Source organism: Theobroma cacao, chromosome 10 (assembly GCF_000208745.1).
Source record: "Theobroma cacao cultivar B97-61/B2 chromosome 10, Criollo_cocoa_genome_V2, whole genome shotgun sequence".
NCBI lineage: Eukaryota > Viridiplantae > Streptophyta > Magnoliopsida > Malvales > Malvaceae > Theobroma > Theobroma cacao.
The window spans coordinates 19,283,243-19,298,143 of NC_030859.1; the positions used below are offsets into that span (position 1 = coordinate 19,283,243).

The window sequence follows — 14,901 nt, forward strand, 5'->3', positions numbered from 1 at the left end:
GTCTGAGAATTTTATTTAAGCTATGGATATGTGGGACAAGTGTATGGTGAAAATTTGGAAACAAATGGATGAAATTTTAAAAATGGGCCATGGGAAAGTGACATGTGGTATTTTTTAATTATATAATATTATTTTACTTACCTACTATATTTTTAGCAAGTTTCGAGATTTTCGACAAAAATAACGAAAATACCCCTGTGAGCTAGAAAACAATATGTTATGTTCTGATTTGGAAATGATTTGAAATCCTTTGAATTGTGATATTTGATAACTATTGCTCACTGGGGAAGTGTGAAAGCTGATACAAGAGCCTTGCGAGGTTTCGATCGGCATTAGGGGTGAAGAATGTCTTTCGAGGCCTCGCGACGGTTGTCACGAGATCGATGGGAGTTCCGGGTTGTGACAAATATTGGTAGAATCGAGACCTAGAAGGCTGAATTACCTAGACTCTATATAACATATGCAATCGACATTTAGTTATTATGTATCATCAAGAGTTATTTATTCCCTAATGAATTTCACTAGGAAGTCATGTCCTGTATAATATGATTGATTTTCAGTTTATCCAAAAAAAGAAAAAAATTGCTTTTATAGAAGTATTTTGCATTCGATTCCACTCACTTTTCGATCTCTCTCTCTCTCTCTATATATATATATATATATATATATATATATTTGTGGTGTAGTTTGTAAAGTTTAAGATTTTGGTATCATTGTGGAGGGCTTATTTTGGTATTATAATAAACTTGTTGTTACAGAAAGTTAGGTGATTTGGAAAAAATTCAACATTTGAAAAATTAAGTATTAAATTTTCAGTTATGAAAAAATTAAGACATAATGCTAAAAGAAGTTTTTGAACTATGCCGAGTTAATGGTCATCCTTTATGCTTTATGTCTCTTTGTCTTGTTTCTTTATGTCGGCTTTAACTTGGCGATAGAGTTTGACTCTAAGAATGCTCATGCATGAGTGACAAATGAAATACAAAGACCCTGGTTCACATTGGTAATAAAAAAAAAACCTTTATATTTTCATGCTTCCTTTTCATGGGTGGAATTGAAATCTTTGGTGATTAAACCAGATTCTTGTGATGCTATTTCATGGATATCTAAACCGAATGATAGCTCTTGGACTATGTGGAAGGTTTTCTTCTGAAATTGACATATATATGTTTTTTTTTTCCTCAGTCAAAATTTGAAATTTTATTAGATAACGAAAGGAATTACAAAAGGTTTCGAGAAAAGAGGAAAGGACAAAGGCTAAAAGACAATAAGGAACAAAAGCAATAGAAAAAAATAGCCAAAAACAAAGGATGGATGTAAACAAATCTTTGAGGCAATAAACTTTCTGGGCATTGGAGTAGAAGGCAAAAACGAACAAGAGGAGTATAACATCAACAGACAAGAAGGATCATCACAAAAGAAATAGATTACCATTTGACGCAAAACATAGAATTTTTGTCAACATCGAATTTCGTCAGATAGTCAGCGAAAGAGTTACCTTCATGTAAGACATGGGAGAAGGAAACAGCTCCTAAAGACAACTGAAGTGCATCAATTTCATTAAATGGATGCCAACAATTCCAAGGCCTACAAGAACCCTTGGACACTCAAGCTAAAGCATTTTTCAAATTAGATTCAATGATCAAACAAGAGTCTTTAAAGAGGAGAAGAAGCAAAGAATCTCAACGCCTCAAGGATAGCATACGGCTCAGCATAATTTGAATCATGGCAGCTTAAAGGACAAAAAAAAAATACCAACAATAAGGCTTGAAGAATTTTGAAAAACTTTGATTTTGCCCTTAGCAGAGTCGTCGACATTGAATTTAAACTCACCATCATTCGGCAGTTGTCAAGAGATGCTAATTCGATGACGAAGAGAAATCTGACCAATAGAAGAGATAAAGGGCTCTGTCAACCATCCAAATTCATCAATATAATTAATGCCCTCACAAGCACAAAATCCATAAAAGTGATTGCGTTCATACGAGAAATAAAATTGCAAAAGCATTCCAAACTTTGTTGGAAAAATCTATTTCATTGCGTGCCAACCACAAAGACCAAAATGTTGCCCCACAAACAACAAGCCATTTGTTTTTAGAGATTCCTGAAAAATAAGCATTTGCCTAAAACTGAATAAAAAGAGAAACAATATTAAAGGTAGACCAACAAACATCTACCCTTTCAAGATAAAATACCAGACCTTCCAACTGAAGAAACACTTAATTAAAATATGAGAGCAAGCTTCATCTCCCTGACCACACCAAACACAATGCTTTTGGCTCTCATCAAACAAAACTCCTCAGGTAGCAAGGAAAGATTTTGTAGGTATTGAATTGAGGATGGTAAGCCAGAGAAAACATTTAACTTTTGAAGGGATTAAGATCTTCCACAACGAATGAAACCAAACTTTCTAATCAAAAGGGTCTGAATCCAACATTGAGCAAAAATTTTTAATAGAAAAATGACCATGTGAATCATGCACCCAAATCAAATCATCACTTTTCGCAATAGAAAGAAAAACATTGGGATGTTTACAAAGAATTTTGTTGTAAGAATCCCTTACCCAAGAATATAACAGTCCTCTAAAAGGTATGTACCACGTGCCATTATTCCACAAATCAACAACTTTGGACTCTTTGTCCACTTCAATAGAGAAAAGATGAGTAAATCTAGAGCATAAAGCATCATCGAAGAGCCATTTATTGTACCAAAAAAAAAAAGATTCCCCATTCCCTACAAACCAATGACATGCTTGAAATCTAATAAAATTATGAACCTTATTATTGGATGGGAGTTCAAAAATACATCTCTTAATCGTTGACATTTTATTTCCCCAAGATGTTTTCGAAACACATTGAACTTTGTCAGCTCCATATTTTTCAAGAATTAAGTGACACCACAGAGCCTTATCTTTAATACCATAACACCACCACCACTTGACTAAAATAGCCAAATTTTTATGTAGAGGCTTGAAATACCTAAACCCCCTAATATCTTGGGCTTACATACAATATTCCAATTAACCTTGCGCAATTTGTGAGAATTATCACCGCCGCCCCACAAGAATGCTCTCCTTAGTTTCTCAAGCTTGTGAATAACCCCTTTGGGTGCTTGAAAAATAGAGAGATAGTATAAAGGCAAAAAGTTAAGAACCAAGTTAATGAGAGCAAGACGACTACCAAAGGATAGGTATTTACGCTGCCATAAAGCAAGTCTTTCCCTAAATTTATTAATAACAGGATCCCAAGTTCAAGCAAATCAAGGGTTAACTCCAAAGGGAAGGCCAAGATAGTTGAAAGGCAACGAACCCACATAACACTAAAGAATGGACGCAAACTCCAAAGTTGATGAATTTGATATGACGACAAGATAAACACAAGATTTGCTGTAGTTTATTCTAAGATCAGATGTGAACTTAAATCAGTTGAGAATTTGTTTGACAGCCATGGCATACTAAGAGACAGGCTCCATAAAAATAATGGTATCATTTGCAAATTGCAAATGAGAGATGAACAACCTTGAAGAAGAAAGAGAAATTCCTCAAAAAAGTTGAAGAGATTTTGCTTTGGAAATTAGAAGGTGTAAGACTTTCATTGCCAAAAGGAATAAAAAAGGCGAAAGAGGGTCACTCTGTCTAATTCCACAACTCAAAGAAAACTCATTGGTGCCCAAACCATTAACAAGAATAGCAACTTGAACAATAGAAATACATTCCCTGATCCAACAGATCCATCTAGAACCAAAGCCTATAGCTTCCATAACTCGAAGAAGAACATCTCTATCCACATAGTAAAAGTCTTTTCAAAGTCTAATTTAAGAACAATACCTCCACAACAATGAATACCTTTCTTCATACTGTGGATAATTTCGTTGGCATGCAAGATGCTGTTTGTAATCTGCCGACCGCTTATAAAAGCATATTAATTATCACTAATAACACTAAGGAGGACTTTCTTCAATCTGTTAGCTAAAAATTTGGCAAGAATCTTGTAAAGAGAGTTCACCAAGCTAATGGGTCTGAATTCTTTAATAGATATAGGATTGTCAACCTTCAAAACAAGAGCAATAAAGGAAGAATCACTACAAAAAAATAGCCTATTTCCAACAAAATTTTTCGTTGGAAAAGGTTGATTTTCATTGGAAATATCTTTTTTCGACAAATTTCCAATGGAAAAATCCGTTGAAAATTCTCTTGGTAAAAACCTCGTCGGTAATGCTTTCCGTTGGAAATCCATTAAAAATTTCCAACGAAAAATTCCGTTGGAAAAAATATGATTTCTATTGGCTATCCCATTGGAATTCTGTCGAAAATTTCCAATGGAATTCCTTTGGAAATTCTGTTGGAAACTATAGTCAAAAGAAATCCGTTGGAAATTTTCAACGGAATTTTCTATTGGGAAAAAAATCCCGACGAAAAATTCCATTGGAAATGAATTTCCAATGGAATTCAGTTGGAAATTTCCAACGGAATTTTCCATTTGAATGTTTTTTCTGACGAAAAATTTCGTTGGAAATAATTTCGTAGGAAATGAATTTCCAACGAAAAAACATTGAAAATTTCCAACAGATGTTTTTGTTGAAAACGCATTTCCAACGGAATTCCGTTGAAAATTTTCAACGGAAGTTTCCGTTGGTGATGTATTTCCAATGGAAATTCTTTTAGTAATTTTTAATTACATATCCTTTTAGTAATGCTTTTCCAACAAAAAATAGAAATTTTCATTTCGATAATAAATTATCAATTCACATCCACATTTGACTTTCAAAATATATAAACAAATACACATTAAAAACTGAGATTCAATGTCAAATTCATACAATTAAAAATTACCTTAAACACATGATATCTAAAAAAGTTAAACACATATAAATATAAAGCTAAATGTGTTATTAAACAACTATACTAAAAGGTATCCAAGTGCAGCAGTGAAAAATAGACATCATATCATGAAATGTTCTGTTCTTACTTGTCAAGATTTTATCTTGAAGGTCCCGCATTTCCTTGTTTTGAACGCGCATTAGTCATGATTATGGTTTCCATACGTGCCATAAATTCACTCATCCTTTCCGCCATTGCATTCTTAATTTCTTCACTTATTTCCCCACGTATTTCGAGGGTCCATTGCAAATAACTCATGTGTGTGGTTGAAGTGTTGCCAAGCCTCACCATCAACAGGTGTCTAAGGACTCCATCATCACTTTGCTTTTGCACATGCCATGTCATATGTTCAACAATTTTACTTGACATATAAAGCCTTCGAAGCTTGGTATAAGTGGCAAGTACGGCAAAATCTTGTACGATATTTTCTTCTACCTTTTCACACTTGATTTCCTGAATTTATACTGAGGATGCCCGCATATCATACAATGCTCAAAATTAGCAGTTTCCTCATAAAATAACATGCAATTGTTTTTGCAAGCATGAATTTTGATATATCCTAGTCCAAGTTTTACTATTTTTTTCATTCTATAAAAGTCAGTAGGCAAAGTTTCATATGATGACAACATATTCTTTATTATCTCCAACAGCCGATCAAAACATGATTCACTCAAATTGTACTCTGACTTAACATTTAAAAGTTGCTACACAGTTGAAAACGTTGTGTGCTTTGTGCAACCTGACCACAAAAGGTTCCTCTGCATTACTTAACAAAGAGTAAAAGCTAGATGCATTTGGATTTGGATCTTCTTCCACAAACCTTGACTCATTTTCGTGACCATAATTGAAAGCAACTTTCGAACCCATGGCATCCCTAACCATTCTAGTATATGGATTTTCTATTTTCTTTTCATATGTAGGTTCTCCATATTCCCCATGTTCCTCATTGCTAGCATATGGTTCAACTCTATCTCTACTGCTTGATGATTGTCCAACATCATGCTCCACATGTAAACTCTAAATTGTTTAAGCACCAGTAAAACCCCTTTTAAGGATATGCTCTATCACCTTATCGAAATTTAGAAACTTCTTGTTACTACATTGAGAGCAAGGGCATCTAATTTTATTCTTCCACATAAATGTAGTCTTAGAACGTGCAAAATGAATGAATTCATTAACTTCATTTACAAATTCATCTCGAATAAATCCATCAGAAGTTAAGCGACGGTACATCTAAGAGCGATCTCCCATCATTTTGTAATCCTAAGTGTCATAGAATATAATAGTCAAGAGTAATTTCCATTGTTGTTTACAATAAAATTTGTCAACAACTACATTCCAATATGAAAAACTAAGTAAAACATTTTAAATATAAATTTTTAAAAATAATAACATCTGAGGATAGTAAAAATGATTCCATACAAGAATAAAAAAAAATAAAATGGTATATAAGTGTAACTTTATAAACTCGTAGATAAATTCATATTCACGAGCTTATCTATGTATTAATGAATACAAAATCCTATAAAACCCAATGACTGAGAAATGGCCAAAACCTTTTTGCTTTTCGTTTCGGACAAAAATTAAGCACTATGAATTGGACCCCAAGACATGATTAGTTTTTTATGATAAAACTAATCAAATTCCAACATAGGAAAGGAATTGCTAGTTTTTTAAAGTAAGGACTTTTGATATTTTTATTATTTATTATCAAAAAATTAAAAAATATTTAGATACAAAAGTAAATAGTCAATTTCCCCCAAAAAAAGTAAATAGCAAAATTTTTTAAAAATTATACATATAATTTTTAATTTTTTCATATTTTATTTGTTTTATATCTTCTTTAGTTTACAACAGTTTTAAAGGAAGTGACCAATTAATGTCATGACTTGACCAATTAATGAATATGAAACTTAAAAGTCTCAAGTCTTCTTTGCTTATCATCGGGACAATACGTTTAGCTCTACTGCATTTCTTCGATCATGGATAAAAGGAGCATGAATTGGTTGGAAACTGTATAAAGCAGTTAATTTGATATGAAATCCAATTAAGCCTTAAACCAATTATGCTAAAGTTAACTCAAGCGGTTGTGGTTAGTTAGGTTTTGTTACGGATTTTAGGTTTGACTGTAATATTGTTCTTTTCTTATGTGTGAAAAGTGCAATACAAAAGGGAAGATAGTATTATTATTCAATATACACCACAATCAAAATCAAAAGAATTAATAATAATAATAATAATAAAAGACTCCATCAAATTAAGAAGGTAAATAAGCAATCAATCCTTGCTATTTATGGGAATAAAAAATAATGAGATGGGGGGTAAAAAGTACCTGTGCTGAGTGACACTGACAGAGAGTGTTGGAAGATATGGACAATAATAGTAGAAGATGCAAAGATGAGAGAACAAAAGCCCAGCAACTAATATAACTAGCAAACTTCTCTAGCATTCTGCTAAAAGAGATTTACATGAGGAAAGAGATTTACAATAAACTTTACAAAACAAAATGCCCAGCAGCAGCTTTAAGCACTCAAAATCAGGCAACAATGTCTGCAAAGTGTTTGCTACTCACCATTTGTAGCAATATGATTCAAAGTCTAATATTGGTTTTTTTTTTAAGACAATCTAGCTTTTAAAAGAGGATCCTCAAAAAAATAGAAAGAGAGATTTTTGAAAGAGCAGAAAACGTTTAAAAAACCCAATCTTGCCAAAACCAAAAAAGCAAAGATAAAGCTCTACAACAACAAAAACAATCACAAAAAAAAACCTAAGTTTTCTAGTAGCTAAGAACCGCGATCTTCTATGAAAAAAATAAAAAAAATAATACCCTAGTCTAGCAGCCAGCAAGCCACAATAAAAAAATACCAAAAAAAATACAAAAACAAAAACAAAAAATACAATGATAGAAGTAGAGTACCTTGGTTGTAGGATTTTAGCTTGGGTTTTAGGAGTAGATTTTTTAGAGGGTTTTGATGGTTAGATGGTTGGCTAAATGAGGGAGAAGATATGAGTTCTTTGGGTTGGCTTAGAGCTGGGTAGCAAAAGGGGGTATTCGGTCTTGGGTAGTCGATCGACGAAGGGAAAAGAAAGGACCGACATAGCGAAAGAGAGAGAGCAGTGTGGGGCCCAATCTAGGTAGTGAAAGGAAGGAAAAGTAAGGCCGGTGGGGGAAGAGAGGGAAGAAAGAAAAAAGAAAGAGAGAGAGAAGAGAAGAAGAAGAGAGACATCGACGGGAGGGAGAAAAAGAGAGAGAAGAGAGACCGACCAAAAGAGAGAAACAAAAAAAGAGAAAGAGGAGTAAGAGAGAGGAGAAGAACGGCCAGAGAGAGAGAGAGTGGAAAAAAAAAGAGCTTATATACCCAAGCATAGGGACATGCATAGGGAATAAATATGAATATTTATTTTAGTGTTAAAAATTCAAAACAAACCAAAAAAAAACAACCAAAAAATAATAATAATGATAAACGAATGAGAAAGATAGAAAAAAAAAAGAAGAAAGGAAGAAATATTTATATTATAAATATATTTAGATATTTGAAAATATAATAAATAAAAATACATGATGTAAATATAATTATTGTAAAAAATGAAATGATTACTTTGAGTGATTCGATGATAGAATTTCACTTAAAAGGGCAAAAAGTTACCTCTTTCGGATGGATTTCTTAGGTACAGAGTTCGAGATGGATTTTCACCGAAGCGTCGGGATAAATTCGAACTCTATACTCCAATACCCATTAACTCAAATAATCATTGTAAAAAAATAATATACATTAGGAAAAATAATAATAAATAATAATAAATATATGAACAAGGTAATAAATCAACTTAAATTATTAAATATTTTATCACATGAATAATGAACCAATCAAATTAATAAATGCGTTCAGGTAGATATCATCATTACATCCTATCACAGCATGCCATGTTTATCTTGTTATAGCATGCCATGTTTATTTTGTTAATGGGGCAAAAATTCCGATGATGGGATTTCTTCGAAGAGCTCGTAGAGACGAGTTCTTCCCGGAGTATCCCTAGGTGAGAAAAACTTTGAGACTTCACCAAAGCTTTGAGATGGTTTACGGACGATTTTTCGATAAAAGATTACCGACCTCATCATTTAAAATTGAATAAATATATATATTAACTTATAAGGTTATATCAATTAAAGAATATAACTTGTACTTTCATATTAATACAATAGGTTATATATATATTTTTTTGTGAATAATGCAGGTTTATCTATATAGATATATTCTATAGCTATGATTCTAATTTGTATATATATATATATAATAAATTAATATATTTTAAATATATTATATTAATAAGTTTATTACAAATCTATCTTTTTAATTTATATATATTAACTAATTACAATTAGTACGTACATAAAGTATTATTATTATTTTTAATTGATTATTATATCTTATCATATATTTTCATAAAATTAACAAATTTATTTTGTTTTTTATAAATTTTTTAATGTTATAAAATTAATGAATTTTGAATTATTAATTTATAATTTATGATTCAATAAAGTTTTAAAAAAATGTACAAAATTAATCAAAGGAAAACATACTTAAACTTTTAAATATTATAAACTTTAATATGTATGTATTTGCTTTTATTAATATCTATTTTTTATAAAAGATTAATAAAATTTATAAAAAGTTTAAAATATTTTAAGAAAAAAGTTAAAAAAATACTATTACCAACAGAATTTTCCAATGGAATCTTCCGTTGGAAAATTTCCGTTGGTAATAACTTTTTCCAATGGAAAATTGCATTGGAAACTTTAGTGGGCTTTAAAATTTTTTGGGTCCTTAAACTTTTCGACTGATTTCCAATGTATAACTTTTCGTTGAAAAATTCCAACTGAAATCTGTTGAAAATTTCGTTGAAAAATGTGATGGGTGAAATTTTTTTTGACGCTAAAAAATTCTCTAATGGATTTGCAACGAAAATATTTTGTTGGAATATTTCCGTTGGAAATCTATCAAAAAAATCAACAATAATTTTTCTTAAAATTTCGTTGGAAATTTCCAACAGAATTTTTTCCATTGGAAAAAAACTGTTTTCTTGTGGTGAATTCAAACCCTTCTCAAGCTTATAGGTGTTTGGAAATTCATGTACATATATATGTGTGTGTGTGTGTGTGTGTGTGTGAATGTATGTATGTATATGTATTTAGATTGTATCACTTGGAAATTGAAGTTCTCTTTGTTATGTGTTCTTTCTCTTGTGCTTCCTTTAGGAGCTTTCGGTACTTTTATTTATTTATTTTTATAATTAATAACAATCATAAAAGTGTCATCTTAGCTACTTTATGCAATCTTTGTATATTGCAGCTGAATCTATGAAAGTGGAGTTAACACTTAGAAGTGTTGAGCAAGTGCTACCAAAATTATTTTAATAGCACATGCCAATAAAGATGATGCCTAATGACCAACTAATTGTGTTGAAGATTACATTTATATTCAGATCAAGATGGCTCCAGTCCATGGTCATTTTTCAGAGTCATTGTGGAGGAGGGAGATCCCTGTTCTCTCGGCAGCAAGTAGCATCGCTACTTGATTATTAAGAATTTTAATTGTTCCCTTAAAATATCTTATTGCAGCTTAAGTTCTGCTTCGAGAGATCAATGTGTTTTCGGGCATGGTTAAGACAAGTGCTCCGGACGATGCAAGGTTTAAACCTTTTGACTTTTTGTTTTTTCCTGAATTTTTTCAGAAATTAAAAGCATTTTTGTACTAACCCAAGGTCCTACTGAATATTTTGGTGAACTTAATTGGATTCTTGGTGCTCTCAGAGAAGGTAGATCATTTTCTGGGTCGGGGTGTGAGACCAGAAGATGAACCCAATATATCAGATGAGAGTGGAACTGGAACTGGAACTGGAACTGAAACTGAAACAGGGAATGAAACTGAAACAGGAGATCAAGAAAGTCCCTGGTCCCCGGAAATGTGCATTTGTCAAAGACGATGGGATTCCAATAATTCTAGGCAGTCTTCTCCTCATCTGCCTGGTACTTTAGCTCTATTTCTCACATAGTTATGTACATGGATTTCTCTTATAAATTTTATATTCTTCTTTGCTTGCTTCATTTCAGAGGGAGAGAAAGGATTCTACGTAAGACAAGGCGTGCCACTGTTTAAGGCGACACTAAATGGTGACAGGGAAAAGACGCAACAAATTCTAAATCGAAATGAAAGAACACTTCTACGTTCCAGCCTCACGGAGGGACATGAAACAGCTCTTCACGTTGCGGTAGGAGCAAGACAGGCTGCCGTCGTAAAGGAATTGGTGGGAAGAATGGAATCGCAAGACTTGGAACTGCGAGATGGCAGAGGGAACACTGCCTTGTGCGTCGCGGTCGCGACCGGTAGTGTTAAAATTGCAAAGATTTTGATGGAAAAGAATGCAGAACTTGCATTCATCCGAGGTGCCGATAACAAGACACCACTCTACATTGCTGCGGTGAGTGGATGTCCTGAAATGGTTCGGTTTCTATACGAAATTTTTAAACAACACATACCTCATCTAAACGACGAGGAGGAGCAACGAGACATATTTTTGGATTGTATTCATGCTGGTTTGTTTGGTAAGCATAATTCTTTTTCTATATGTTTGTATGGTATATACTTGACTATATATACTTGACTTGGGTATGACAATATAAAATTGAACTAACCCCAACACATTAATAGACTTGGGTATGGTAACTGTATATACTTCATTTGTGACTTCAAAATATGTATGTGTATACATGTGTGGATGTGTATATTATTTGCGAGAAGGGAGATTTTAATCAAATTCATTTCATAAAGAATAATTTTAATGTTTATTCAAATTTTCAAAACTTGTTAAAATAATTTGAGTTTTTGTATACATGATTTATGCTATGAAAAATAACAATTTTCAAAATTTAGTTTTAATCGCATAATTTGAAGGAGATTTGGGAAAGACGCAATCATTGCCAACATAAGTTTTGCAATAGTCCATAGCAGCTAAAGTCATCAAAAGATCTTTACTGGAACTTGGGATTAAATTTTGCAGATTTAGCCATCAAAATCTTGAAAGTCCTTAGAGACCTAGCGTGGGCACGTGATTCTGATGATGAAACAGCCTTGGGAATACTGGCTCGAAAGCCTTCAGCATTTGCTGGCGAGAGTTCAACACCAAAAACACTCATAGCCAAGTGTTAGTTTCCTCTATACTCACTTCCTATAGTCTCACAACATAGAGATCGGTTCCTTTATTTTAATAATTTCATTATAATTCCTTTTGTTACTTATACTAGGGTGATAAAATTTCTCACATTGATTTAGTGTTGAGTAACTAGAAATGTTACATTCAATTAGTTTTGGATCATATGCTTATCTTAAAGTTAGATATGTTGTGGGAGTTAACCTCGGTTGTTGCCTCCCTTGCACGATTGGCTTGTAAAGTAAGTTTCAAGACATTCATACAATGAACTTGTTATTTTTATATGTAAAGTACATAAATTATGCTATAAATTCGATAGTTTTTAATAACAAAATTGTTATTTTAAAAGGGATAAGGAGTAAAGGTGTTCATGGATCAAGTTGGACCTGATTAAGATCTTAAAACCTTAGGTCCAAGCTCAGTTAGGATCACTCATTAAGATAATTATATTATCAAAATATTCAAAAATATTTTTATATTAATATTAAAGTTAAATTTTAATTAATTATCATTTTTATCAATATAAGATGTTCACAAGCCAATTAAACTTCAAAAATTTTATCCAAAACTTCACAAGAGTCAGGCAAACTTGCGGGCCTGACATGTGACCCAAGGAGAGTTCCAACATCTAACAATGATAAGATACCCCTGTTTAGTTAATTAAATTTGGATCAATATTTGATGCACTGCCAATGTATAGTCAGGCCACCAAATACTCACACCTCATTAATGAAGTAAAAAAAATACTCACTTTTTATTTCTTTCAAAATAATAAGGTTATAAAATGATATCATCTTTTAATATCAACCATTTATTTCTTTCAAAATAATAAGGCATTGTGACCTAAAAGCTTCAAAATGACATTGTGAATTTGAATATCCACCTTTTACCTCATTAAGACATATATCTTTCCCCATGATCAATTAGATATAGATAAATTTATTATTTTTATCTTTTTTTTGTCCTTATTATTGAATGTTTCAAATTATGTCATCTTTTAAATACTTAATTTTCTCACTTTTATAACATTTAAAAATTATTTTTCATGATTTTTTGTTTTCCTTTCTTACCTTGAAAACTATAAGACATTAATTTTATATGAATTTTTCTTTTTTACTTTTTGCCTGGTAATCTTACGCAACTATTTTTTTTGTTGGAAGTGTAATCTTATGCAACTATTAGTTTAACTTTATTATTATAATTATTTTGAGGAAAACAGATTCAAATCCAATTCTTTGATTAAGAGATACATATACTTGTCATTAGTTTAAAGTTTTGAATGCAACTATTAGTATATTAATGCTGTTTTCAGTTGTCCTTCCAAAGAATTTTATGTTTTTCTTTTGTCTAATCCCAGGTTTTGGGACCAATACAATCTCTATGCAAAACACAGCCATCGAACTAACGAAACTCCTTTGCGAGACAATGTCATCAGACGAACGCAAATCCTTTGGAGAAACAATTGATCACGCTTCTAAATTATTGTTTGAGGCAGCAAGATTGGGGAATTATAAATTCTTGGCTGTGCTTATCGGCTCTTTTCCTGATTTAATCTTCAGAAAGGATGAAACGAACAAAAGCATATTTCACATTGCTGTTTTGCACCGCCATGCTAGCATCTTCAATCACATTCATAATTTGGGCTTACAAAAGGACCTGATAATGCTGTACCGGGTTCGTTACCCAGACCAAGAGAATACTAGTATTATCTATATCATGCTACATTTAGCAGCAAAACTACCATCCTTGGATCGGCTCAGTATTGTATCAGGTGCAGCTCTTCAAATGCAACGGGAGCTATTATGGTTTAAGGTGAGCATTTCCAATTTCTCTAAATATTTACAATCTCAAATAACCTCGTTTTTTCATATATCTTGAAAGCTTTCAGTGTGAAAGGATTGCCAATCCTGATTTTGTATAGTTATAAACATGAAAGTGCTTTCACCGTTTCAAATTGAATGGTCTTATAGGAAGTGGAAAATTTGACACAACCATCCGAGAGAGAAAAGAGAGATTCAAGAGATAAATTAACACCTCGAGAGCTATTCACCAAGGAGCATGAAGAATTGCGGAAAGCCGGAGAAAAATGGATGAAGAGCACTGCTCAATCAGGCATGATTGTGGCTACACTTATTACCGCAGTTGTATTCACGACAGCCTCCAGCGTGCCAGGCGGTACTAATGATAAGGATGGAACTCCTAGAGACATAACCAAAACCATGTTTCACGTGTTTGCTGTGTCAGATAGCGTTGCAATGTGCTCTTCCATTATCTCGACGCTGATGTTCTTGTCCATCATCACTTCACGTTACGCCGAGGAGGATTTTCTGGTTCGATTACCCTTGAAATTAGCAGCTGGACTCACAGCACTTCTAGTCTCCATGATGGCCTTGATGGTATCTTTTAGTGCAATCTACTTTCTAAATTATTCCCAATTAAGTAAATTGAAGTGGGTTCCTGTTTTGACTTCTGCATTGTCATTCCTACCGGCTGCTTTATTCGTTTTGCTTCAGTACCATCTTCTTCATGACGTATTCCGATCAACTTTTGGTTCAAAACACATATTTCGGCCGGATAAATCCACATTTTAGACTTGAATGATTAGAACGTCAGAGAGATCTTGGGAAAAGTTTATATTTTTCAATGGAAATGTGTCAAATGAATAAGGGTTCCAGCTTTTCTATTGTTTGCAGTTTCCTGTATTTTAGTTGTGATGGGTTTATTGCAAGTAGTTGAGCTTGCAACTGTATTACTATCTAGCTTTCCTGGAAAATCTTGAGGATGACTTGTTAATAAGTTCCTATCATATTCAT

At 32.6% G+C, this 14,901-nt stretch overlaps 1 protein-coding gene across 1 annotated transcript; it reads left to right on the forward strand.

The window, feature by feature from the left end:
* On the forward strand, window positions 10,370–14,679 carry LOC18587244. Its single transcript, XM_018128893.1, has 6 exons — window positions 10,370–10,439; window positions 10,692–10,907; window positions 10,992–11,359; window positions 11,890–12,082; window positions 13,446–13,900; window positions 14,059–14,679. Exons 1-6 carry the CDS (start codon window positions 10,370–10,372, stop codon window positions 14,677–14,679), a joined length of 1,923 nt encoding a protein of 640 aa, XP_017984382.1.

Bases quoted from the DNA above. Each gene is read 5' to 3' on its own strand.
- LOC18587244 (XM_018128893.1), top strand. From the start codon at position 10,370: ATGGCTCCAGTCCATGGTCATTTTTCAGAGTCATTGTGGAGGAGGGAG. The intron at 10,440-10,691 runs GTAGCATCGCTA...TGGTGCTCTCAG, and splicing joins CCCTGTTCTCTCGGCAGCAA to AGAAGGTAGATCATTTTCTG. The intron at 10,908-10,991 runs GTACTTTAGCTC...GCTTCATTTCAG, and splicing joins GTCTTCTCCTCATCTGCCTG to AGGGAGAGAAAGGATTCTAC.